The sequence below is a fragment of the Sus scrofa genome, chromosome 13 (genome assembly GCF_000003025.6).
Source record: "Sus scrofa isolate TJ Tabasco breed Duroc chromosome 13, Sscrofa11.1, whole genome shotgun sequence".
Classification (NCBI taxonomy): Eukaryota; Metazoa; Chordata; class Mammalia; order Artiodactyla; family Suidae; genus Sus; species Sus scrofa.
Window position 1 is genome coordinate 162,329,988 of NC_010455.5, and position 27,210 is coordinate 162,357,197.

Consider the following 27,210-nt stretch of genomic DNA (forward strand, 5'->3'; position numbering starts at 1 on the left):
ACATGTCAGGAACTGATCCCCTGACCACTCGTTCCCTCTTCTCCATCCCAAAATCCTAATAATGAGTCCAAAGGAAACAATGCTGGGCCAAAATTACTCAAACAATTGCATGTGTTCTTCGCTTTTACCGCCAGTCACAAGAATTTCCGGTATCCTTTTAATTCAGAATTAATTCTTTCTCAGGGAGCAATATGACATAAATTAGAATTGATTTAGTACCAAACAGCACAGCATAGCAGAGAGAGCCCCAAGGAGAGCCGTGGAGAACCTGGATCTCTAGATCGGTAAACTTGGGTAGCTCGCTTTCCCTCTGCCGTCCTCAGATTCTCCATTCATTAAAAGAACAGGGTTGTACTAGGGCATGTCCTCAAATCCTGAGTCTCACCCAGCTCCAACTAAAAAAAAAAACCCAACAACATCAACAGAAAAAAACGAATTTATTTCCTTGAATACCGAAAAAATGAAAAGAGCAATCGTGAACCCAAATACCCTTGGCCTCTAAGCGCCGGAAGCACCCCCACCAACGGGCGGCGCTGCAGGGAGGTGGCGAGGAGCAGGAGGGGCCGCCCGGAGCGTGCGCACGCCGCTCCGCCCCGCCCCCAGCCCACGCCGCCTGTCCTGTTTGCGGCGGCTCGCAGCAGGCCGAGCCTGGTGAGTGGAGCAGTACGCTCTCGCAGTCCCGCGCCGCCACTGTGTAGGGTTGTGCTCTTCAGGCGCCCAGGCGCGAGTGTGGGTGGAGCAAGTTTGGGGTGAGGGAGGACTGCAGGGCCGGTCCCCGAGCTGCGGCCGTAAGCTTCGGTGCCGCCGGGCCCTGGCCGGCCGGCGCTGGCTATTGCTGCTGCTGGGATGGGAGCCAGGGTTGGGAATGGCCTGGCTACTGAGGGTAGCCACGTGCTCGGATGGTGGGCTCAAGGCGAGATGAGCACCGGGAAAGTTTGGAGGTTTGGCGGGGAGAGTGATGCCTGACTTAGCCCCGACGCAGCAGGCTACCTCTTAGTGCGGCAGCCACGTGGGCTGTGTTTCCGGCGGTAGTTTGGGCCTAAGAGACTGGCTTTATTGCAGGGACACCTGAAGTGCGGGCAGGGAGAACTGTGTCTCTCTCGCTCAACCCTTACTTTAAAATGACAGCGTACCCTTTCCATTCATTTTTCACCCGATATTTCTAGAAGGGCTGCCGAACAATTGGGTCGTCCATCAGTTTAATAAGGCTAGGTTGTTCTCTGTGTTTTCAGAACTATGGGCCAGGGAATCGCAAGCTCAATTACTCCCCAATCAGCTGTAAATTCCGTGCAAGGATTTTACTTTCACTGGGCTCATCTTTAAGAACCTAATTTATCCAGCTTCTTCCAACATCGCTTGATAGTTTCGCCTCTCTCCCCGCCTTTGTAGCCTCGTAGTTACCTTAATGAGGTACAATGCATTCTTTCTAAAATAGAACTAGGGAGATGAGTGCAATCACAGCTTTAGGTCAACAGGAGAACCTCTTTTCCCTTTCTCAGTTGGTAAACATTAACGTGGGCTCCAAAGAAATGTTTTATGTCAGCGTAGGCAAGCTTGTTACAGGCTGTGTATCATTTCTCTCAGTTTGTGTGAGTGTGCTTAACTGAGCTGAGTTTGCTTAGTGTCTTCTCTGATTCCAGTGGAGAGCTATTTTACTTTTCTTTCTTGCTTGCTTTCCTTCTTTCTTTCATCTTTCCGTCCCCAGTCTCCCTCCCTTCCTTTTTCCCTCCCTCTGCTTCCTCCCTTCCCTCCCTTCCCCCCTTCCCCCTCCCTTTCCCCCTCCCTTTCCCCCCTCCCTTCCTTCTCTTTACTGTGTTACTGCAGATTTCTGGGCCCCAGCTATCAGAAATGCTAATTTAGAGGGCTTGATTTGGGGCACAGAAATTTGCATGCTGACAAGCTGTTGATAACTTGACTATGTTCTAAAACGCAGCTCTGGAGGTTATAAAGACTCACCTCCCTCCCCTTGTTGGTAATGGTGACTGATGGGTAAGGTGCCTTTCAGCTCTGACAGTACTGTTGAGTACCCTAGCTACAGCTGCTATCAGAAGAATAATACCCAAGGAACAAACCGTCTGTTTTCCCCCAACTTTGTTTTGTGTAAGGCTTTTGAGAATTTTCTTTAAAATTGTATACAAAAGATGAAAACGGAAAAAAAAATGCATTCAAAAAGTTCATTGAGGGGCTCCTGTTTGCCTTACCCTGTACTAGGCTCTGGGAAGGTGTAGATAGCTATACTGTGTTAAGACTTCTGGTCAGTGAATATTATAAAAAAGAAGGTCAGGGCACATAAACATATAAAGGCTTTGTTTTTAATATTTGTTGACTGTAGAATGGGTATCAGTATTGATTTTCTTGAGTAGTCCTTCAAAAGTTGTTTAGATTTTCAATTGCTTTTTGAAAGCTTGCCCCTTTTTTGTAGCTTTATAAAAATATTTACTCTAACTTCTGTTTGGGTGGTCTGTGAGGTTTAGAGGCAGGCTTGTGTTGGCTGTACTTTTCCAGACAAGCATTCTCTTAATTCCTCTACTTCTTAGATTCTAAGACACACTTTTTTTTCCTTGTTTTTTACTTTTTATGTTTTTGAAATTGTGATGCAGCTCACTATTTTTGTATGTTTAATATGGTGGGGCTTGTCATCTGTTACTGACCTCCCAAAAGCTGCTAAAGAGTGGTTGTCTTTATAATATGGATAGTATGAGAATCAGAGAAATGATATGTTTGCCTAGTAACCTCTAAGCTAGTTTCCAATTAACTGAGCTTCAAATCATTTCAATATGAACATAGAGAAACAATAAATGATGTAACTTTTGGCAGTATAAGTAGTGAAATTTATGTTCTAACAAAAGCATTGGCTATGCACTGTTGGAGTTTATTTTGTTACTGATTGTCGATGGGGAAAATGCTTTACATGATTGTATTTTTCTGCATACTTTGTTTCACCACACTTCCTGGTGAATGTAATTATAGTGTATTTATATACTGTGCTTAAAGAAAACAAGCCTTTTGTTTGCATCTTCCTGCTCCTCACATCCCTTAAATGAATTTTAAACTGACCAATTGTGAGGGATAAGAAATGTGTGGCTGAATATGAAATTACTTTTTTCATTATAAGGTATCTTTAATAAATCAAACCTGAACCAATCTAACAGTTTTTAAAAATTAAATGTAAACTGTATCAGGTTACCAAGACCATCTCTAGGGTGGGTGATTTGCTAGGACTTGCAGCTGGTTTATTATAGTACAAGGAGACCAAGAGCTTCATTGCTACATCAGCTAGTTGTGAGAACACCTGTGAAATGCTACCAACCAGGGAAGCTCATTAGACACTCAAGGCCCAGGGTTTTTATTGGGGGCTCATCATATAGGACCCCTGCCTGGCACATATCAAAGTTCCAGACCACCAGAAGGAATGCAAGTATTCAGTATAACGCAAATTGTTTGTACACCCAGCTTAGGCACGGAGCCCCTCCTCTTATCCATTAATGGTGTTGGGAACACTGGAAATCTACATTCCCACACCAGAAAGGAAAGCCGGGTAACTCTTTCCTGGACAAGCAATGCTCTTTACTCAATCTGTTTTTTTACCTCCTTGTGTTTCTACCTCACTCTGGGCTCCAAGTACTAGCAATACTTTGTCTCATTGAAACTTTGATTCTTATTTGAGAAATCAAGCTAGTCTGTTTTAACTTAAAAGAAATAGGAAACATTTTCAGAAAATGTGACTCATTGATGATATATCCTAAAACACTGAAGTTTTTTCTCTAAGTTTAAGAAAAAAAGCTTAAGGCCTTATCCCTTCAATGTAGGCTTTTAGTATCAATTTATATTAGTTTCCCACCATAGTCCTGTGTTTCCTACCAAAAGCACTTCATCTTGTGAAGGAACTGAGCTATTTGTGAATATAAAATTTAGAAGCTAAAGTGAGGCCACTAGGGAGTTTTCTACAGTAGTGTCCCCTTATTGCAGCCGATAATGTTCCAAGACCCCAGTGGATGCCTGAAACTATGGATAGTACAGAACTCTGTTTTCCTATTTACGCATACCTATACTAAAGTTTAATTTATAAATTAGCCACAGTAAGAAATATCTGATTTGTCAGCATTACTAGTCTTGTGCTTTGGGACCATTATCAAGTGAAGTAAGTGTCGCTTGAACACAAGTTCTGCGTACCAGGACAGTCAATCTCATAACCGCTAAGTGACTAATGAGCCAGGTGTGCTGGACAAAGGGATTAATTCTAAATTTATTTTCTAGATTTATTCTGAATTTATCAATTGTAAATTTATAAGTTGTTGCAATGTATAATCCGTTTTGCCCACTTCCCAGATCAGACCATTAATTCTACTCATCCCACAGTGTAGCGGGAATAGAGCTTAGTTATAATGACGAAAGAGCGGAAAATAGTGTTCTTGCAATTCTGACAAACAAAATAGAAAAGCGTAACTATCAAATAAGTTACTGGTCTCTGGGAAAAATTGCTTTTTATAAGCATAGTGGTTCATGGCCCTTGTTTGGGATGGGGACTCCTTTAAGAATCTGGTAAAAGCAATGGACTTCCCCTTCCCTCGGGGGGAATGTACTTTAAAGTAGAAACCTGCAGTTTCAGAAAATTTCCTGTGATTGGAAATACCATTCCTCAACTCCAGATGAAGAACTCCTGCATTGTAAATATGACAGTTGTGGTTTGGGGCAGTCTGAGACACCTTTGGCAAAATTCAGGAGGGTTGCTCATCTTGCTACTCAAGTGTGCTGTGTGTTCCAGCAGCATTGCTGGTAGGCTTGTTAAAGATGCAGAATCTCAAACCCCACCTGAGACCTAGGTGCCCAGGGCTTGTGTGGGCAGGTGAAAGCTGGAGGGAGTAGCACGTGTTAAAGGTTAATGATGTTACCATTTTATTATATCTTACTTTAGTTAAAAAGTTGGAGCTTTTAAAAGCCTTGGGATATAACTATCTTTACCCTTCACTTTTCAGCCCCTAATTAGTTTTTTGTTTTATTCTTTAATGGGAGGTTCCTGATAAAGTGGCAATTTTTAGGAATAAGCTGCAATTCAGGTGCTTGGGGAAGAGACTTGGGCCAGGCAGCTTCTTGCTCCAGCCACTGGGTTGTATCACTGGCACAGGTGGCCAGTGGGAGAGCAGCTGGGGGTGGTTCAGTGGTGAGTATTACCTGGCCATGGGCAGCAGCTGGGAATTCTTGAGTCAAGTGTTTATAACTCAGAGTGCATCTAATTAGATTTGGGACCTAGTACTGATTAAAGCCAAATTTAAAATCCTGAATTTGTTGTGCCAATGGCCACAGGCTAAAACTGTGACTAGGAACTGCTGAGATAGTTACCATTTAATTTGGGATAATTATACCTCCTAATAAGTAATGGATTCTATGACTTAGTGCTTAGGTACAAGAGAAACATGCTTTCCTTTCTATGAATATGTGATCCGAGTAGTGTTTGAGGTTGAATCATGTCTTGGAAGAAATGGCTTACAACTGTATCATACATATCATGGAGAAAATGGCCTTGGCTTAGGAAGAGTGCATGAAGGCATGATGGTGATGGTCATGCAAGTTGTGTGTGCGTGATCCTCTGACACCGGCACTGGGAAGCCTAAACATGTGTGTTTTGTTCTTTTGGCAGGTTTGCATTTCCTCACTTCTGTGTCTTGAAGACAACAATGCCAAAGAAAGCAAAGCCTGCAGGGAATGGGAAGGAAGAGGAGCCTGTTCCTTGTAAGCAGGTGAAGGTGGAGGCCGCTGGTGAGCCTTCTCCTTTGAACTTTGACAGCCCCAGTGTCCTCTTTGAAAGTTTAATCTCACCCATCAAGACAGAGACTTTTTTCAAGGAATTTTGGGAGAAGAAGCCCCTTCTCATCCAGAGAAATGACCCTGTGTTGGCCACATATTACAGGTCCCTGTTCAGGCTCTCAGATCTGAAGAGTCTGTGCAGCCGGGGTATATACTATGGAAGAGACATAAATGTCTGCCGGTGTGTCAGTGGGAAGAAGAAGGTTTTCAATAAAGGTGGCAAAGTGCACTTTCTTCAGCTGAGAAAAGATTTTGATCAGAAAAAGGCAACCATTCAGTTTCACCAACCTCAGAGATTTAAGGTAACAGGTTCTCTCTGGTGCAGAATTCTCATGTGTATTAAAGTGCTAATGTTTGGCCATAGATCAGCTCAGGGGTGAACCTGTGGTTTGATGATGATTAGCCTCCTGCTGGTTTGAAAAGAGGTAGCACCTGTTTGGCCTTCAAATGCATTCCAGCTTCAGTGATTTTTATGTTCCCTTTTGGCTAAACTGATAGAGTCTTCAACAACTTAGGGTAAAATAAACCTGGTTAGGTGTCATTGAGCTGCAAAAACCAAATTATATTACAAGTTTATAAAATTTGTTACAGTGACATTAAATCTCCTGGAGCGTTTCTGTGGGCTGGTTTATGATCTGATATGTGGTAGACTTTTCTGCTGAGTTTGTTACTGTAACCTAGGCATGATAGCATCCAGGTGATCATTTTCTTCTTGAAGTTGCCTCCTTCAACGGCCTGCATCTCCCTCAGCAGAGGCTTCAGAGCAGTGACCTGACCGCATACCAGATACAATTTCAAGAAAAACTCTTTCCTTATTAATAGTGGCCGGCTGGCACCCAGGGGCAGAAACTGCTGCTGGGGAGGTGGTGGGGGAGTCATTGGTGGAGGGAGCTTTGAATTGTGAGTCAGGAAGATTGCTAGCTTTTTATTTATTCTACATGAGTGGTTGACATTTGAGAAATAATTTGCCTCCTCTGTGCTTTCTGCATTTATAAAACATAGAGTTAGGATGAGCTAATCTGCTGTTTTAAAAGTTTGAGCTCTTTAGGTGACAGGTGGACCAGAACAATTGAGGGCCTGTTCTGAGTTTTAGATAAAGTTTTGTCACCATTCAGAAATCTCCTTCTGTGATCTGTGGCAGAATCAGAATGTCACTTGGGAGGTGGAGAAGTGTAGTGCATGAAGCCCCATACGGGGAGGGGGGGCAGTGAGGGGGCCTTGGATTCTGGTTGTGTGGTGCCTCTGAGGACTTTGTCATCAGTTACCATTAATGCTTCTGACTGAACTCGAGAAGCCTTGTTATATCCGTGAATGCCTTGTCCTTTCTTCTCTATAGGATCCTGAACCTATTTGTACTTTGGATTAAGTAAAGGCACTCTTAATCTTTTCAGTACAAGTTCTCATTCCAGATAATCCATCTCAGGCAATTATGAGCAGTTGAAATGTCCCTGGAATGCCAACCTTTTGGCCCTAGCTCCCAAAAGGAATTTATAAATCACTTACACATCAAGTTATGATTTACATTCAGAAAACATGGACACCATGGTACTGCCCCCTGAGCTAATGCTTGACTCGTTACTTGGCTTGAAGCAGTGCTTTTTTAAAAAGAATGGTTTTGAGACACCTAAGAACTTTGAATAGAAAAAGCTCGGTGATGTTGATTATATGCAATTTGTTCACAGACCAGCAGGAAGTTGTTTGGTGTATGAGTGGTGCCCTTTGTGGCTATCATTTCTACGCTTGAGAATCGGCTTGGACTCTTCTGCTTGTCTGCTTAAGTGCCACACTGCACATTCCTCTTCCCCAGTTTCAAGCGGCCACGGACCTGTTTCCTTTGCTCTGTTGACTTAGCTCTTTAGCCCTGTTTATTAAAGCAGGAAGGATGAGCTATCCCAGTCTAAACTCAGCCCTCAGGCTAGACTAGGATGCATCCTGTTTGTTTTTTTCTCTTTCCACTACTAGGACTTGAGAAACCTATAAGTTGCAAGAGCTCACCCTCTTCCATTAGAAACTGGGTTCTAAGTATTATATTATGATGATATTTAGTGTTGTGTGTGTTTACAAATGACATATCGATATCAGGGTAAAGTCTAGAGGCAGTTCCTCATTGACCATGTTGAGAGACTACCACACCAGGCAGTTACCCCTTTATCTGGTCCCAGAATGTGCGCAGCTTATTATTCTGAAATGAGTGAGGAGGTAACCCCACCTGCTTTGGGTTTTCTGTATATCAAGAGCCCAGATGACTGTACAAAATATTTACACATGTTCACTTTGAACCTTCCAGCAAACACTTGAAATATTTTGGGGCAATCACCATGGTCTCCATTTCACATGGAAAAAATGAGTTCACAGATGTGACTTTTCTATAGTTACTAAGTAATGACTTCTGACTCCAAAATTAAAGCATTTTCATAACCTTATATCTAAAGATGTTAATTGAGATGTAGTAGGGCTTTGGGCAAGTTTATTTTCAGCTTTCTTTAGATGTGGATGTGAGCTGGTCTTAGCAGTTGTTTTTGGCTGATTCTATAGGTAGGTCAGTGGAGAAGAGGAGGAACTTCCGCCTTCCCTTTCCCATTATTCTGAGGATCTCCTTGGCATCCCCAGATGTTGGGAGTCATGAGTTCAAAGGGACAGATTTCAGGAGTTTTGTTTGTGCCTGAGTCAGCGCCGATGAAACAGGAACATTTGTATGTTGCTTGCAGTTTAAATAAGATTTGAGGTGAGTTTTATTGTGTCTTAGGGTGGGAGTCTTACTTTTACAAATAAAGAAGTTGAAGTCACCCAGATTGTAACTACAACTTGGACTGAGTAGATTTGACTGCACATCTCTTTCTAGTGGGCCACACTTGAAATTCAGAAGGGAAAGGTACAAGAGAAATGGAAAAATTGTGCAAATGATAGTGTTTTCAGTAACTTTTTAGAAGAAAAGATACATACAACTGCTCAGTTACGGACCCAGAAGCTTTAGTTGGGAGCCATAAAGTCACCCATATGGTTCTGAGACACCTCTCAGGCCCTTAGAGACAGAGAGAGAGAGAAAGAGAAACTAGTTCCAGTTACTGTGTAAATGTGGTTACAGAACCAGGTCCTGGTGGCCACTCCAGGTGTAAGTTAGGCTGCTTGGAAGATCTGCTCACTCTTGGGAGTCATTCAGATGCCATTAAATTATTCTTCCTGTGTTAAATAGAAACCCTGAGATCTGTAAGTGGAGTAGCCCAGTGGTCTATATAAAGATGTCTCCCAGGGGCTCCCCCAGTGGTACAACAGGATCAGTGGGATCTTGGGAGCGCTGGGGCTTGGGTTCTATCCCTGGCCTGGCACAGTGGGCTAAGGATCCTGTGATGCCACAGCTGGGCTTTGGTCCCATCCCTGCCCCGGGAGTTCCATGTGCCTTGGGGCAGCCAAAAATGAAAAAAAAAAAAAAAAAAAAAAAAAAAAAGTCTCCCAAAGCTTTTTTTCATGTTGACCCAGTCTTTCCCACTTGGCATTTTAATACTGTGGATTTTTTTTTCTTTTTTTCAATCCAGTGGTAGGCTTACCTCCCAAGCCCTGGTCATTGGTTTACTCAGCAAATATTTTAAATGTTTCAGTGTCTTCTCTGTTCCAGGCACTGTACACTTAAGCACTGTAATGCTTGAAACTTTAGGCTCTGTAGTGTTCTTTGTAGGTGACTTTCTTTAAAGATAGTCCCTAAGAGAGGCAGTACAGAGTCATGGTTGAAGGTATGGACTCTAGAGCCAGCCTGCATGAATTTGAAACCTGGCTATATCATTCATTCATTAGCTGTGTGTTCTTGGCCTTGGTTTCTTCATCGGCAAACTGAAGTTACTGATGGTACCAACCCTGTGACACAGGGTTGCAGGGACGGTTGTTTAACTAAGGTAGGTGAAGACTTGGAAGCAGTGCCTGGCACACAAGAAGTACTGATACCTACGTGGCTTAGTTGCTACCTCCCCTCTCCTCACCTGCCCTGGGACCATCAGGTTTCTTTCTCTCTGCAGGAACATGTGGCTCCTCTCTATGCCCTTAGTCTGACTACGCCCTGAAAAGCTGATTAGTGACTGGAGAGAGGGAGTTTTCCTTGACCCTGGTCCCCCTTCACTGTCTATACCCCCTTCCTAGGTTGTCATTCCTGCTCCCCTTGCTTGCTCTAAATGTCAGTTTTGTTCAGACAGTTCCCAAAGGTAAATCCCTAGCCCTTCATCTTGCCAGAGCTTTAGACTCAGCCAGTCAGGGGCTTACTTGATGTCTCCTCCACACAGAGGTCCCAGCAGCTCAGACCTCTAACACTTCTAATGCACAACATTTGTTTTCTCCCTCTGAAAACCTGTCTTTTAGCAAACCTTTTCCATTTCAGTGTAACTGAGAGCTAACTAACTGCTTCGGTCAAAATCCCAAGAGTATCTCTCTGTTTTATTCTCCTTCCTGCACTTAGTTCATCAGCAGGTCTGTCTGTGCTGCTTCCTGAGTGCATCTTTCCTACTTCTCTCTCCCTTGCCCACCTCCATGGTCATTCCCTGCCTTTGCTGCTACCTTCAGAACGTCCCCACTGCTCTCTCACTTTCCTATAATCCATTCTCTGCACCATAGCCAGACCAAGCTTTTATTAGTGTATTGGATAGTGTCATTGTCCTGCTTAAAATCCTCTGTGACTCCCTGTTGCCCACCTCCTCAGTCCCTCGTTTAGCCACCACCTTCTCAGCGCTGTTCTGCCCAAGGATGGAAGGTTCCTGAAGGCAGAAGTGCTGGCTTGGTCACTGCTGAATTCCCAGTGTCTGGAACATAATGGCTGTGCCATAAAGACTCAGTGAGTAAGAACATGTTCCTCCTATTTCTGATGTATTTTTCACCTCTTTCCACTTCATTTTTTTTTTTAAGGATGAGCTCTGGAGGATCCAAGAGAAGCTGGAATGCTACTTTGGCTCCTTGGTTGGCTCGAATGTGTACCTAACCCCTGCGGGATCTCAGGGCCTGCCGCCCCACTATGATGATGTTGAGGTGAGAGGGGAGGAAGCTGCTCAGCTCAGGGAGGAAGGAGTGGCTGCCAGCCTGGGTTAGTGGGGTTGTCAGGGTTCAGTTCAGCTCCTGGGCCAGGTTTCTGCCCATTCTTCCTGTGACGGCTCTGGAGAACTTGACTTCCCTCCCTTAGACATTGGGCCAAAATGAATCCCATCAAACTGGTTTCCTGCTCCTTCAGAAAGGGGAGAGTGTGTTTATTTACTGATAGTAAGAGCCACACATTCCTGTGAAATAGATATTTGTTGAGTTTATCTACAGAAAAGTGTGATTGGCTTTTTTAAAATTTCGCAATGTATGGTCTTTAATACAGTGAGGTCACAAGTAATCCTTACATCTGCTTTCGTTTTGTCCTTTTTCTGTAGCTGCCAAAAATATGTATTTTTTCCATTTGTGAAAATCTTGGGGCAGCTTGAGTGAAGGTCATTGTTTCACTTAAGCACTGGCACCTTGACAAGTGTTGATTTCACTGTCCCGTGGCTGCCAGCAGTGTTAGCTCTCTGGCTTAAGTATTTCATAGTTTTATTTTTGTACTAATACAATGTGTGAACACAGAGTAATTAAAAAAAAACCCTTTTTTTCCTTCTTTGAGAGCAATTTGATATCAATACATTTTCTGAAGGTTTATATACATATACATACATATATACACATTATATATGTATATACATATATATATATATAATTTTTTAACAAAACTTTAAAATATCTTTGGTTGAATGACATTTCCTCTGGGCCAAGGATTATAATCAGGATTTCAGTTATCCTCTAATATCTGAAGCTGGGCTTTTCCATCAGAGATTACGGGTTTTCCGCTGTCTGATAGAAGATTTAAAGGAATGAGATAGTGAGGTAGATAGTGGGATATAAAGAACTCAGCAAGGCTTCTATGAAAGTGAAAAGAATGAATAGCCTTCCAGTGTCAGAGTTCATGCTGGCTTGTTTTTAAAAGTGAATACCACTAGTGGCAACTTTAAGTGTGGAGTGAAATGCATTTTTGATCTTTCATTTTTATTTTTTATCTGAAATTTGTAATTCATCTAAGCCTGGGGAAGACTAACACTGTAGAAGCACTTAGCCTCCTGAGTTGTTAGGAGGCTCTCTGACACGCCTGGGTCCTGTGCTCTTGGTAGGTTTTCATCCTGCAGCTGGAAGGAGAGAAACACTGGCGCCTCTACCAGCCGACGGTGCCCCTGGCGCGGGAGTACAGTGTGGAGGCTGAGAACAGGATTGGGAAGCCAGCATACGAGTTCATGCTGAAGGTATGGGCCTGCCCTTGTGGGCGCCTCTCCTTGAGACAAGTTTGTTTTGAGGTTTAGTGTTTGTGCCGGGGTCTCCTACAAATGTATCCAAGAGACTGGGGGCAGGTGGCTCTCATTCCAGTGAACCAGGACAGGGAGCTTCTAAAGGAGACTCAGGAGTTTGTACTTGTAGAGGTGAGCTGAGGAGATGTGAAGTCCATTGTCCAAGTCACCCGTCTCCAAATGTAATCCAAGTGCAACAGGAATGAATTGTGAATTTGTTGACCATTGACTCCCCTTGAGTAAAAGTGGAAGGTGTGACCTTGGGCACCTTTGCCAAATCTAAGACACTGGTCAGTGCTGGGTTGTAAGTTGTTTAAGCAGAACATGGCCAGAGACTCCTTAGTTTTTTTGTTGGTAAAATTCCAGTCTGACCCCTCTTCCTCCTGATAGTTCAGTAGGCTCTGCACTCCCTTCCCATCCCCCTGCACACAGGTACCAGAAGAATAGTCATCATGAAAGCCCTTGAGAACATCTTCAGATGTCCACAAGAGTTTCAGATGCCTGAAATCAAGGTGTCAGAAGGACTGCATTCATTCTGCAGGCTCTAGGGGAAAATTGATTTCCTGGCCTTTTCAGCTTCTGGAGGCCACCTGCAGTCCTTGCTCACAGCCCCTTCCTCCACCTTCAAAGCCAGTAACATGGGGCCTGGTGTTTCTCACATTGTGCTTTCACTGATTCTCTCTTCAAATACTCTCCCACTTTTAAGGATCCTTGTGATTTCATTGGGTCTGCCTGGATAGTGCAGGATAATTTCCCTGTCAGCAACCTTAGTTCCATTTGCAGCTTTAAATTACCTTTTCCTTGTAACGTAAATATTCACAGATGCCAAGGATTAGGACATAGACCTCTTTGGGGAACTTGCCATGATGCCCTGGCTTCATTTCCTCTTCTCTCCTGCTCTTGGGGGCCCCTCCCAGCGGGCTCTCATCCCCATTGTTTCTCCAGAACTGCTCTCAAGGTTACCTCCATGTTGTCAAGTACAGTGGTCATCTCCTCTTCCCCATCTTAGGCTGCTTGTCCTCAGCATTTGACACAAGGTCACTCCTGCCTTCTTCAGTGGCTTCCTGGGTACAGCCATCTCTTGTTTCACTTTCCAGCTGACTGTTCTGTTCATTCTCCTTTGCTCTTTTGTCCTCAGCCTTCCCATCTCTGGTAGGGTACAAGACTCATTTCTTGGACTTCTCTGATCAATCAGCATTCCCTCCCAAAGTTTCTAATACTCTCTACACTGAAGTATTAAGTGCTGTGTTACATCTCTAGCCCACATCTCTAAACTCTAGACTCATAATCCAGCTGCCCACTTAATGTCTCCCCTGGAAAAATAAAAGATAAGGCAAATTAAGTATTCCCCAAACCAAATCCCATGTCCCACCCTGTCCCCAGCCTCCTTCTTCCTACAGATGTGTCATTGTTTTTCTCTTTGTTCAGGACAAAATATTTGGACAAAGATTTATATAAAAACATCCTATCTGCTGTCTCCTTTGTGGATTTTCTGGCATAACAGCCATAAAGATCCCTTTGTGATCTCGCGAACCCTTTGCCTCAACCTCTAGTGACTTTCTGTTGAACCCAGAATAAGAGCCAAAGTCCTTAAAATGGCTCAGAAGTTCCTGTCATCTGGCCCCTCTGCTTCCTGCTCACCTCTCCTCCTATCATTCCCACCTTCACTCACTACCCTCCTGCTATGCTGGTCTACCCTATGCCCCTCAACCTGCCTGGCAGGTTCCAACCTCAGGACCTTTGCACTTGCTCTTCCATCTGCCTGGAATCCTTTCTCCCCAGGTGGTCACATGGCTGTCTCACTCATTTCCTAAAGTCTCTACTGAAACATCACTTTAGCAGAGCAAGGTTTAATGAACCATCCTGGGGTAAAATGGCACCTGTTAACCCCAGGCACATACTGCCCCCCATGTCCATCAGCATCATTCCCCTCCTTCCTCTGCTTGTTTTGTCTTCACTGCATTCACCACCACTTGAAATTACTTATTTGCTGCTTTATCCCTCTTGCCCCCGCCCCCACTAGGATGTCTTTATTGTCTATTGTCTCTTTTCCCTTCTGAAATGTTTGTTTTCTCTACTGGAATGTGCTCCATCAGGGCAGGTCTTTGTTCTATTCAGTGCTCTCTCCCTGGTACCTAGCACAGTGCCTGGCTTGGGGAGTGGGCAGGGAAGGGTTAATCAGGTGTTGTGGGATGCATAAATGAGTGGATGGAGGGCTTTGGTCAGAGGGCTGGCATACAGACTCTTGAAAATGACACCTGTAATTATGTGTAATGCATTTATTTACTTGAAGTACTAGTTTCCCTGTCAAATTGGTGTTATTCAGGGCAAATGACCCACCAAGATAGCTCTTGTGAATACTTATATAATTGTATATTGTTTCTTGCCTTAAGGCAAATCTTAGCATTAAAAAGTAAAGTTTTTTAAAAGCTGTTATTTCTTGAGTGAAACAGACTCTTCCCTGGATGCACAGGGGCAATGAGTCACTCTCACAATACCCTCTCCTCTCCTCAGGCAACTGCTCTACAGAGTGTTTTTCATCTGGGTGGGATTAGGGAGGAGGTAGCTAAGGGCAGGAGTGATTTGGGGAAAATATTTCTGTTCATTGGCATGGGAAGAGGCTCACCTGCCCAAGAAAGTGACTGATCTTCTGTTATGTCTAGTGTTTAGGTTCAAATAAAGGGTTACAGGGTTTTTCATCCATTCATCCAAATGTCTCTTGAGCCTCTGTTGTGGGCTGGATGCTTTGATAGTTTAGGCCCTGGGTATACAAGATGGATCTGGATCTGGCTTAGAAGAGCTCACAGATATCAGGGACTGGCAGGTAAAATAATAATCATAATACAACCCATCATTGCTCTAAGAGCTCCTTTAATCCTCAAAATAATACTGTGAGATGTGGGGCGATTGCCTCCATCTTATTCATAAAGGAACTGAGGCTTCCAGAGGGTAAGGACTTTGCTGGGGTTGCAGCCTCTGTCAGGTTCCAAGCCCTTACTCCTCACTGCCCCATTCGAAAGGAGCAGAGGGAGGAAGCTGGTTTCCCAAGCCCAGGCCATCCCCTTCTTGATTCCTGGATCAGGGTCAGGTAGTTTCAGGTGCATCTGGCCTCAGCTCAGTGTGAATAAAGAAAGTGACTTCAGGCCCCTCTCCGGGACTGGGGTTCCTGGTGACAGGCTCACAGACGTAGCAGAGCTGGACAAGTGGACACCACAGAGCCCAGCATGCAGACCACTGCTGAATTACTGCATAGAGATTGCTAGAAGGCAGAATTGGAACTCACAGCCTCTGTTTGTCTCTTTAAAACATAGATTGTGAAGATACCCTCCTTACTAACTTCTTTCTTCCTTTTTTCTTCCTTTAGCCAGGAGACTTGCTGTACTTTCCTAGAGGAACGATTCATCAGGCAGACACTCCTCCAGGGCTGGCCCACTCCACTCACCTGACCATCAGCACCTATCAGAGCAGGTGAGAGCTCTACTTCTTGCCTCAGGTTCCACAATGCTGAGAGCTGTGGCTGAGGAATTGGCCGCTTCTTTCCTGCTTATCCAGCCCCAGGGTTTTAGCTCCTCAGCCGACTTCATATTCCTTTGGTATCCTACCTGTGCCAGTGACCCATTTGTGTGGGCTTCCTCCTGCAGCAGCATGAACCTGACTCTGCACAACACTGAGAGTTGTCCAAATAAAGGCTCCCATGATTTGGGAAGATAGAACCATAGCTGGGGTGGGGGGGGGTAATAGGGTGTTCTTGAAGCTAAGCTGGGCTTGTAGTCTCTTTCTCTCTCTCTCTCTCTCCCAGTCTTCGCTTCTCCCTTTAAATTTTTTTTTTTTAATTGTGGTAAAATGTTTGTAACATAGAGGAGTTCCTGTTGAGGCTCAGCTTGTTAGTGAACCCAACTAGTATCCGTGAGAATGTGGGTTCGATCCCTGGCCTTGCTTATCACTAAGTGGGTTAAAGATCTGGTGGTACTGTGACTGTAGTGTAGGCCAGCAGCTACTGATCTCATTTGACCCTAGCTGGGGAACTTCCATATGCCACAGGTGTAGCCCTAAAAAAAAAAAAAAAAAAAAAAAAAAAAAAATGTTTATAACAAAGATTGTGCCATTCTAACCATTTTTAAAAGCATCCGGTTTGGTGACATTACTTATATTCACTCTGTTGTGCAACACTTACCACTGTTGGAAACATTCCAAACATTTTCATCAGCCCAAATGGAAACAGTATCCATTGAAACTTCTGGGTCTTTTTTAAGGTTTCCATTTTTTATAGTTCATGAAATTAAAGTCAGAAAGGAAGTCTGAAACAGTGAGTCCTAAAAGCACATGTGAGTCCTAAAAACAGTTCTAATTAAAACCATGTTTCAGTTTGGCCAGTTCCTCGTCACATGACAGGACCTGGGTGGCAGCACCCTGTGAGTTTTTTCTTGATGGCAGCGACCTCACTAGTCCAGGTCCCTTGAAAAACACCAGTCATCCCTAATTTATTCATCATGCAGCACTAGACCTTGTGCTCATTGCTGGGATTGCATGCAGTGGACTGAAGGGCCTTTGAGAGAATTTACATTCTGGATGTGGGGGAGGGAGAGGAGATAGGCCTGTAAACAGTTATCAGACAGTGTGATCCATCCCTTCACTGGTTTGCAGAGGAGGCTCTGGAAGCACAGAGGATGCCCTTCACTAAGCTGGGGCGTCAGGGAAGGTTTCAGAGATGACTTGACACCCAAGCTGAGGGAGACTTAAACGATGAGTAGGAAGTAGGTCAGAAGGTCAAAGTAGGAGAGGACGTTCCAGGCTTAAGGAACAGCAAGTCCCCTCCTAACTTCAAAGCTCTATCTTGCAAAACAAGTGAGTAAGCATTCCTTTGCCTCCTCATCTGGCTTTTTAGCAAGAGGGGAAACCCACATGTTTCAGAGACAGGAAGAACTAGCTGGAGCCCGGCCCGAATGTAAGCTCTCTTTGCCCACAAGTAGAAGCCAAAGCTTGTTTTAGGCTTCCTTTATGAAAAATGCCATTGTCACCATGGCTAGTTAGGTTCCTTGCACAGCGAGGAACAGTAGGTCTCTGAGGGCAGCTCATGAAAAACAACAGGGGTAACAGAGAGTGTGTCACAGGAAGTGGGGAAGGGTGGCTCCAGGGAGCCTGAACCAGAAGTTTCTTCTGGACCAAAGTAGCCACAAAGTTTGGCCCTGTGAATGTCCATCTTCTGGTGTCCAGCTGCTAATGTTACTCAGTTGCTCCTTCTTTCCCCAGTTCTCTGCCTTTTTTGTTTCTCTTGCCACCACCAAATGGTTTTCTGGTAATTGGTTTTCCCTCCCTTGTTTTCCTTCCTCAGTTTCTATTTACTTACAACATTGGCTCATCACAAGATATCATCAGTTACTTCTCTGACCTCTTTCCATCTCGTTGAACCTATTGGCTTTTGCTTCCACTGAGTATAGTACCTGACACTGTTTCACATGCCCAAGAATGAGGAACTGGTAGGCTGTCCCTGGTCCCAATCAGCGGAGCTGGGAAAGAGCCATCTGAGTTACAAAGGATGCCTGCCAGGAGCTGTGGATGAACAGAGCACTGTGACCCGTGTGTCTAGGCTGTGTCTACCTGTGCCTTTGTCAGTGGGGCTGTTGCTAGAATGAGACAGATGTAACTCGAGGACCATTGCTCCCTGCAGATGTTCCTGTGCTTCCGTCCTATTGCTTGTTAAGGCACTGTGGCAGGGTAAGGATTTGGGCCTTTTCCTAACCCCTGTCAAAGGTAGCACTGTTGGAACATTTAGGGCCTGCTCTGTGGGTCAGTGGCAGGTCAATTTGGCTTCTTTACCAAAGTGAACTCCTCAAGAGGTGTTATTCCCAAACTTTGGAAAGGCTCAAGATCTGTTCTCCTAGAAGAGCATGATGCGTGACTTAATTGCACTTAATTCTCCGTGAGCTGCTGCTGTGTGACTTCTACCTGAGACCCCGAGAACCACAATTTTATTTCATGCTGCGGAAAGGTGTGCATGTGTCCTCCAGGTCCAAGTTTAATCAAGGATGCGAGGTTGGGTGTAGTATTAGTCACAAAGCGGTGAGGCTGCCAGGCAGGAGTGGGTGTCTGGGGAAAAGTGTCTCTTGTGTGGGCTTTTGTCCTCTTTTGCCACATTTCCAGGAGGAAAGCATAAAAGTGTTAATTTTGCTTACTGAGTGAGAAACCAAAGTCATACTGTGAATTTCCATTTTGCACATAGCCAGCAATTTGGAATCTGCTGGTGACAGAGAGGAAAATTTTAAACAGCTCAGAAATGTTTAAAGAGAGCAGCCCCACATCTTGTGCTTCTCACATTGGCACACATTTAGGAATGAGAGATTCTAAACTCCCCAGAGTAAGTAAAGGCAATTGAACACTGACACTCAACTCGAGATGTTATTTTTGGCCTCTGGCTTCCATCTTCTACCCCAGTAACACCATTGCTAGATTTTAACAAGTTGCAATATCAGTTGTTTTGAAATTGTTGATACTGGGTGTTTTACTGAGGAACAGTGCCCCACTTTTATAAGAGACAAAGGAAAATGTAACATTTAACTATTCAGATAATTACACAGTCTGGGGATCTTGCCCTTACTATAAATGTATTACTTTTGAATTTTTTTTGCACATAATTTTTTTAGGTGTTACAATGGTTGAGTGTTAAAAGCTTACTGCAGAGCTGTCCTCATAGGTGTTGTGCTGTATAGTCGGAAACATTAAAAAAAAAAAAATCAGTTCCTTTTACTACTTTATGACAGTCTATAGTTAATTCTCTGGTATCTTTACATTTAAGATAAATCATGAATAAAGCCTAACTTTCCATCTGAGTGGGATGAGGAGGGAGAGAAGCCTGTGGTTGATTAAGGTCTTAGGTGTTTATGCTGAGTAACGTAATTCGTGGAACTCAAGATGCAGGGGTAGGGCAGTTGGCATGACAGTTTTTAGCTTTAGGATTTTAGTAATCAGTGTTTTATGCATATTTCTTATGTGTTCACTTTTTTTTTTTTCTTGGTCCACATTCCAGTTCATGGGGAGATTTCCTTTTGGATACCATTTCGGGGCTTGTGTTCGATATGGCAAAGGCAGATGTGGAATTCCGGGCTGGCATACCCCGGCAGCTGCTCCTGGTAAGGAGCAAAGGCAGGTGGGAGAGGAGGGGTAGCCATAGCCCTGGCCAGCTGAAGCTGTGGCCACCTCCTTGGGACCCCAGACTACTCTCCCAAGTGAGCCCCAAGCTTGTTTCCTCCTGTGCTGACCCGCTGGGCTGGGTGGTTTGCAGAATAGATGCACATCGCATGTGACCCAAAGGACCAGGGGTGTTGTGCAGACAGCCCACTGCCTGTAGTTAGTGGTGGCAAGAGCAGCCACTTTGGGAATGCTGGCTGTATAAGTGGTTGAATAACTAATTTGGCTTGGAGAACTATAGCCTCAGCATACATGAGACTGCTAGTTAGGAGAGACCCTCTGGAGAACCTGGCCTTGGTGCATCCCCTGGCTTTCCTGTCTGTGCTGGTTTCACCTTTGAAAGAGTGGCACTGCTAGGTTATTTTTGAGATGAGTGCATTAGTACTAAGTTGAGCAAAGGGTGCTTTCATGGTCTAAAGCCAGGTACCTTAGGCAGTGAATGACTTGCTTTCTAAAAGGCAAAGCCAGGACTGCATCATATTCCTAGGGATCCCTCTTTCCAGGCAAAATCCTGAAAATTGATCTTTTGGGGGGCAAACAATAGGCAGCATGAGACAAACAGTCTATAAGGAAATAGCAGGACATTGTTCTTAAGGGAGTGATGTGGGTCTGCATCTGTCTTGGGTGGTGGTGCTCAGTGGACTAGTCACGAGCTTGAGACCTGGGCAAATACAGTCGCTAGAGTCTGGGCCAGGATTCATGTCTGTGTTTCTAGCAGGTGGAAACCACAGATGTTGCGACACGATTAAGTGGCTTTCTGAGGATGCTTGCAGACCGGCTGGAGGGCACCAAAGAACTGTTCTCAACAGACATGAAGAAGGATTTTGCTTTAAACAGACTCCCACCTTATTATGTGGGAGATGGAGCAGAGCTTTCAACGCCAGGTAGAGTTTGCTCTTTTCTATCCATGTTTAGGGGCTAAATGGGAAATTGTGAGACTTTTCTGGGTGGGCAGCCAATGGAGAATATGAAGCATTTTAAAATCAATGTGGCCCTGTCTTTAGTGTGTTAAGGTCAAATAGACATACTGTAATTTGGGATAAGGAATGTATTTATGGTCCATCTGGTATTCTTTATCTTCAGGAGGTTTTTGTTTTGTTTTGTCTTTTGTTCTTTCTAGGGCTGCACCCATGGCATATGGAGGTTCCCCGGCTAGGGGTCTAATCAGAGCTGTTGCTGCCGATCTACACCACAGCTCACGGCAATGCCGGATACCTAACCCACTGAACGAGGCCAGGGATCGAACCTGCAACCTCATGGTTCCTAGTTGGATTCATTTCCGCTGCGCCACAACGGGAACTTGAGGAGGTTTTAAGAACTTGAACATTGAAATAATTTTGTTGGAATTAATCCAGGGATGGGTAAAATGTTTGCCATCAGTAGTGAACTACAAGAATGACCAAGATTGTGACAGAACTTCCCCAGGTCCCAGGTGACTATTTTGTGACAGGTTTAGGCTACAGTGACATTGATAGATTTCTGGGTGGATGGTGATATCGGTGACCCCGGAGCAGAGGCACACCTTACTCCTGTAGTCTGACAAAGCTGGGTTGATTGACTGGCAGTGGGGAAGACTACATGACATTGGGGACTGGAGCATCTCAGTAGAAGGATGTTGGGAAAGGATTTATATAGGCTCTGGGTTTGAGTTTGGTGATTGTTCAGGGGGGTTCAAGGAAGCAGGGCTTTGCTCTGGATTGGATGGTATCAGGAAGTAGGATGGATTCTGGGGTTGAGTCTCCTATTAATCTTAGCTGGTAGCTAGAGTGAAGTGTGGCCAAAGTGGTAATTGGTAAAGCAGCAGCAGCCCTCAGATTAGGATGGGGCATGGACAGTCACTTCTCTCTGGTTGGAACAGTGTCCTTGTTTTTGCCTAAATTCTGACCTGATGATGAGGTGGTCTTGGTTTTGTCTTGATCTCTCATATCGCAGCACGGCTTTATTTAACGTCATAGAACGTCAAGGTTCTATGAAATGGCCGTGTTCACCAGAACACGGAGATGCAGCCTGAGCGCCAGACCAGCTTTCGGGAGGCTTCTCTCAGGTAGAGTGAGTTCAACTTTCACTAACTTTTTAAAAGCCTTATTCATCACCATGGAGAACCACCAAGATCCACAATCTACAAGGGCCCTTCTAACACTGATTCTGTGTACATTTCTGTTAGTATCTGTGAGGAGTTTAGAGTTTGTTTTCTTAGCACATATTTAATATTTAGCAGAAGAGTGTTCTGAATATCAGCTTGTGGCCCAGAATATTTTATTAAAAGTTTTCCGTGTTAGTTTATGATCCCTCAGTCTGTTCCCCAACCTTATGACCTTGTAAGGCTAATGCTGTAGTGGCTTTTTCACTAAGTTAAATCCAATTTAGGAAAGAAAGTTTTTTCTGTGGACTTAGTTGGGTGGCTTTTAAATGACACTACACGTGACCTCCATAGGCTGAATGGCTTGCCATGGTCATGCAACTAGTCATTGGTAGGGTGGTGCATTTTGAGCTACAGAAGTCCTTGCAGAGCCCACATGTTGATCAGGCAGGGGATGGAAACCAGAGACATGAGAGTGTTAGGTGTAGAAGGCACCTGTCTGTACCGTGATAGTATGTGCTTGCCTAGTTCTGATGATAACTATTTAATGAACTTGGCAACTTCTGTTATTTCATCTATTTGTACCTCTTTCTTTGCTCTAAGAATGAGCTCCATTAGCACGTAAACTGCAGTGAAAAAATGTTGGGGAACGCAAATACTTGCGTTGGAGAGGATGCCCCATGTTGGGATTCACTTGCAAATTGTTACTAAGTGTATTTCCCACAAACAAGTTTGAGCTGCTGCTTTCCTGTCTTAAAGGCTGGCTTTTTCTCTGGGTTTTCCAGATGGAGAGTTACCGAGGTTGGACAGCACAGTGAGACTGCAGTTTAGAGACTATGTTGTCCTCACTGTAGGACCCGATCAAGATCCATCAGTGAGTATCCAGAGAGGCAGAGGGTTCCTTTCTTCTCAGGGCTTTGTCATTGCAGGCCTCAGGCTATCAGACTGACAGATGGCCCTGCCCCTCCTCTGGGAATCTTACAGTTCAGTCCAGGGGCCATCGCTTTACATTAGATCATGCCCAGATCTCACTGTTCCAGGTCCAGCTTCCTGCCTAGTGGGCATTAGAAAGCTTGTCCTCACCCCCACAGAACCCTCCTGGTTCCCCCTCATTCATGATTAATGTCTGGTCTTTCCCTCCTAATTCACGCCAGTTGCCTTTGCTTGGATGGCTGCAGACCCTGTTTATGCATTTCCCTCTTTTGGTCCCTCAGCCATCCTATATATGGCACAGATCTGTCTGTACATATGGTTTTATTGATGATCCGTGTAAAAAATTTTCTATTCTGTAGATCGTAGAGAGGGAAAATCTACTTTCCATAACTTTGCCACCCAGCCCAGTGCTTCCCCAAATTAGCTGATTAGTAATGTGTACCTAGGAATATCATTTTTCTAATGCAAAAAAGACAGTGCAGGTTATGATTATATGAAGAAACTTGAGTGTTTTCATTGGTAAGTTGATATATAAGTGGTTGCTTTTTCATTGTCAAGTTTCTCAAGATGTTTTACTAGGTATGCTTTTTAACTTTTAAAAAAGTGATTTTAAGACTGCTTATTTGCTACATACAAATAGTAATCTGTGAGAATAATGAACACATCCATTTTATATACATATAGCATGTGTGTGTATATTATGTCATAACTTTTTACCAGAAGGATTCTTTGTGTTCAGTAAAATTTCACTTAAGCACTGAGGCATTAAGATTTTTTTCCGGTGTTGACCTGTATTGGAAAACCCTCCTGATAACCAAGCACTCAATATTTTGTTGCTGACAACTTCTTTTTTTAAGGATGAATCGCAAGAAAAGATGGTTTACGTCTACCATTCTTTAAAGAACAGGAGAGAGACACACATGATGGGAAATGAGGAGGAAACAGAGGTTTGTTCCAACCTAAAATGAATGCCTTTCCTGTGATTGGTGTGGCTGGGAAGAATCTGTTACCTTTGATTTATGGGTAACGTGCTTTTTTATCACTGCAGTGTGGGCTTACCATTCATGAAATGACTGAGCCCTTACATGGAGGATGATCAAGTCAGACATTTCCGTGGCACACATACAGGGGTACCAGCTTTAAAGGACCTATATAGCGGGGACCTATATAGCCTTGTCTAATGGAACAAATGTGAAGCATTTCAAATGACTAATATTTCTTACTATATAAATTAGAGTCGAGTTGCTGTGGCTCTGGCGTAGGCCGGAGGCTACAGCTCCGATTCAACCCCTAGCCTGGGAACCTCCATATGCCGCGGGAGCGGCCCAAGAAATAGCAACAACAGCAACAACAACATCAACAACAACAACAGACAAAAAGACAAAAGACAAAAAAAAAAAAAATAAAAAATAAATAAATAAATTAGAGTGCCTTTCATGAAGTCTGAGGTTTTGTAGGGGAACTGGCAACTTTTATAAGTTATCTGATTACATAGTTTTTGTAACTTGCTTATCTGAAACAGGTTTCATACATAATTCTGAAGGATATCAGAATTAATGATTTTTTTAATTGAGAACTTTAGAAAATGCCAAATGCCACTTAAGTAACAAATTGTTTCTTTTTTCAGTCTCATGGACTTCGCTTTCCTTTATCGCATCTGGATGCACTGAAGCAAATTTGGAATAGTTCAGCTATTTCTGTCAAGGACCTAAAACTTACTACAGATGAGGAAAAGCAAAGCCTAGTATTATCCCTCTGGACAGAGTGTTTAATCCAAGTAATCTAGTGTCTTTCTTTTTTAATGTGTTTATATAAAATAGGCACTTGGTTCTACAAAGATTTACGTGCCAGGGAGCTCCTATTGCTTTGAGCCAAGCACAAGACAAATGTAACTTTCCTTACCTGTGTATCTAATGATATGAGACCTACCTGTTACAGGTGTTCAGTTGGTAATATGTACTAACAAAGGTATGTGGAAGAAAGAAGAGCAAACTACTAAATGTCCCAGGAAGTGACAAAACCATACTTTCTGACAAGCTTATTTAATCCAGTGTGGTAGAAAAGGCACAGTTCTAATAAATGTATCATTTAAATTTAAATGTCATTACCTGGCTTTGTTCTTTGGAAGAAACACCTTCGTTAAAGAGCTTCATTGGCTCTAGAAAATTTTTAAACAATTAACATAAAGGAAAAAATTTAACTTGTTTTTTTACAGTGAAAATATACATACTTTTGTGTATACACAAGCCCCCCCATTAAAATAAAATTACCTGACATAAATTTCATTAAATAATACTGCCACACTCACATCTACAGGCATAAGGGGGTTTTACAGATGTTGCTTGAAAGATGACAAAAGAGCCTGAGATTGAAGGAAAAAGAAAAACCAAATATTTACATGGAAAGACCAAGTCTCTATAAAAAATATTCAAAATAGTGGGTCTTTGAGTTTAAACAGGTCACTGTTATTTTACATTCTAAAGTGCATATAGGTTGATATTTTTAAAAATATCACTGGAGAATTTACTCTTTCTATATAAAAATAGAGCAGACTTTTCTGCTTTCTGGCAAAAGTAGGGGACTGAGGGAATAGTTGTCTTAATGTAAATTTAAAACCAACTCAGGTGGGGAAAATGCTTGTGAATGGTATAGTGACCATGGTAGTGATTACCTGAAATTCAAGTCAAAGATGATATCCTACCTGATTTTGCTTGAATGAAAGCTATTTAAAATGGGAGTGAAAAAATGAGTTCTCTGTCATTTTGTAAAGTAAAATGGTATATCCAAGGCTCAAATATTACTTGGTTTTAAGCTGAACACTTGAAATGTCCCTTTAGTACAGGCAAAGAAAAATTTGACTATTCTTATTTGTAGGTGACAGAATCTTTAGAAACACTTCTCAAGGGTATGTCAGGTGAGGTCCCAACACCAGGATAGTTTAACCCCTGGTTAGAGTCTTGTCACCCAGGCGGGTGTCTTTGTTAATACTTACAATGCAAATATGACCATAGGTTATTGTGCTTTTGTAGTTTGAGCAAAGAACAACTACAGAAAACACTCCAGTACTTGAGACTTTTTCCTTACAAAACTGAGGCCCCTCTCTGGGGTTAGTTAAAAGTGTGAATACTTAATGGTGCTTCAGTTGTAAAAGCTTCAGTAGAGAACCTTTAATGTTTATCTAATACAGCAGCTTAATAGGAAGGTTTATTAAATGTTTTCATATATCGCTAAAAAATTTTTATCTGTTTGAAAGTATGACCTGACCTATAGGAGTTTGCTTGCCTGTGCCTTGCATTCATATACGCATCTACCAAGGGATTAATAACTAATCCAGATGACACCATCACCAGTGTCCTATAATGGCTATCAGGCATGGGATTCGTGTTAGGTAGAGAGGAGAGAAAACAGACTTCAGGAAACTTGCTCACCAAAGCCGGAGATCAAGCAGGACTAGAACCCTTACCAGAATTCATACCGTATCCTTCATTGGAACAACACTGAATAACTGGCAAGAATATTCTGAGCTTTTCTGTGGTTAAGAGCAATAGTCTTGGAGCTTGGAGACAAAGTTCATTCTGCTGACTGATCCGGGTGCATGAGGATGAGTAGCTTCCTTTCCACAGGGCATGAGCATCCTTCTTCCTCTGCTGTCTCCTCAGGGATGTTGCAGACACTCACAGTATTTCAATGTCCCATTTCTGTGTTTCTTCTCCCTCCAGGGGCTGATTTACAATTACATGAGTTTTGTCATAATAATTTCCTCCTAAAATAGAAATGACAAAAGGAAAGATTTGTTCACACAGGTGCTTAATTTCATAGTTTTCACAAGCTTTTGTTCAGGTGAATTAATATGTCATTTATAAAGTAGTCTAAAATAGGAAACAGGTTAAACTGAGGTGTAGCTACTCTTCACCTCAAGTTGGACCTTCTTATGACTCAGACTGAAAAACTAAGAGGTACAATAGATGGTTGCATTAGTGATGTTCCCTGACAACAGGATTCTTGAAGAACACAGAGCTCTGAGAGCATTCTGGTTCACAGTCAGGCACTGGGTTTTTGTTTCTATACCAAGAGTGGCTATAACTAACCCAGTGAAAGCCACAGCGCTGAATAATACTGGACCTGACCTTGTTGAATTCAAAAACAAGGTGAAATGATGCCTACCAAAAATTTAAACTGAGGGCTTTTAAGGACTATAGCAATTCCTAACAGAAACTTAAGAGGTGTTTCTTAAGAAACATGACATTTTATGGTTGATGATGCTTCAGATTTATAATTGTTCTCCAAGATCATACAGCAAATGAAAATTTTACAGCTGTACTGATGAAACAGAAACCTCCTTGGCTAAGTCCTTAGGCTTTTTCTGCTTTATCCATATAGAGCTAATTGTTTTTTAAATTGGCATATCTCAACTTTATTCAATAATTAAAAATGACTTAATATTTTCCTTATACATAAGGACTTCTTTTACCCAGAAGGGAGAAGAGGTTTGGAATTTAAAATGAATATCCAAGGACACAAAACACTGGGTTTCATCCCAGGCCCACCTTTAACATCAAGGACAAGTTGGTCACTGAGGTAGGAGCTGATGGTTCCATTTCTGTTCAGTCTCCACTTCTGCCTTAACTGCCCATGTTCGGTCCACAGCGCAACTTTAGCTCCGGGTGTGTCCCGACCGCCAATCACATCAAGACAAGTGTCACTGGCCTGAAATGGTCAAGAAATAAATTGGCAGTGCTGTGTTTACTAAAACTGATTAGACTGGATCCCTTTCCCTTCATGTGAACAAGTCACAGACATGACTCTTATCTAAGAAGAAAACTGTGTAGCATAATTATAATCTCAGTCAACTTTCTATATCTTTATGGCTAAGGGCAGGAG

At 43.1% G+C, this 27,210-nt stretch overlaps 2 protein-coding genes across 5 annotated transcripts in view; one reads left to right on the forward strand and one right to left on the reverse strand.

The window, feature by feature from the left end:
- On the forward strand, positions 554 to 24,433 carry RIOX2 (ribosomal oxygenase 2). 4 transcript variants are annotated; one of them, XM_021070692.1, is made up of 10 exons: positions 554 to 651; positions 5,639 to 6,107; positions 10,690 to 10,809; positions 11,961 to 12,089; positions 15,496 to 15,599; positions 19,156 to 19,258; positions 20,032 to 20,200; positions 22,182 to 22,270; positions 23,187 to 23,276; positions 23,957 to 24,433. In XM_021070692.1, the coding sequence occupies exons 2-10, from the start codon at positions 5,676 to 5,678 to the stop codon at positions 24,113 to 24,115; spliced, it is 1,395 nt and encodes a 464-aa protein (XP_020926351.1). In that variant the 5' UTR covers positions 554 to 651; positions 5,639 to 5,675; the 3' UTR covers positions 24,116 to 24,433. The 4 variants fall into 4 exon arrangements, with proteins under 4 accessions (XP_020926351.1, XP_020926353.1, XP_020926354.1 ...); XM_021070694.1 differs by having other exon boundaries at positions 20,035 to 20,200; XM_021070693.1 differs by lacking the exon at positions 554 to 651 and adding an exon at positions 5,138 to 5,161.
- Positions 24,356 to 27,210, reverse strand: part of CRYBG3 (crystallin beta-gamma domain containing 3) — a 124,429-nt gene continuing 121,574 nt past the window's right edge. The window contains exons 21-22 of the mRNA XM_021070691.1: positions 26,877 to 27,036; positions 24,356 to 26,092 (exon numbers count right to left, since the gene is read on the reverse strand). Of these exons, the coding sequence (XP_020926350.1) occupies positions 26,004 to 26,092; positions 26,877 to 27,036 (249 nt within the window). The 3' untranslated portion in view covers positions 24,356 to 26,003. The remainder of the gene's footprint in view (positions 26,093 to 26,876; positions 27,037 to 27,210) is intronic.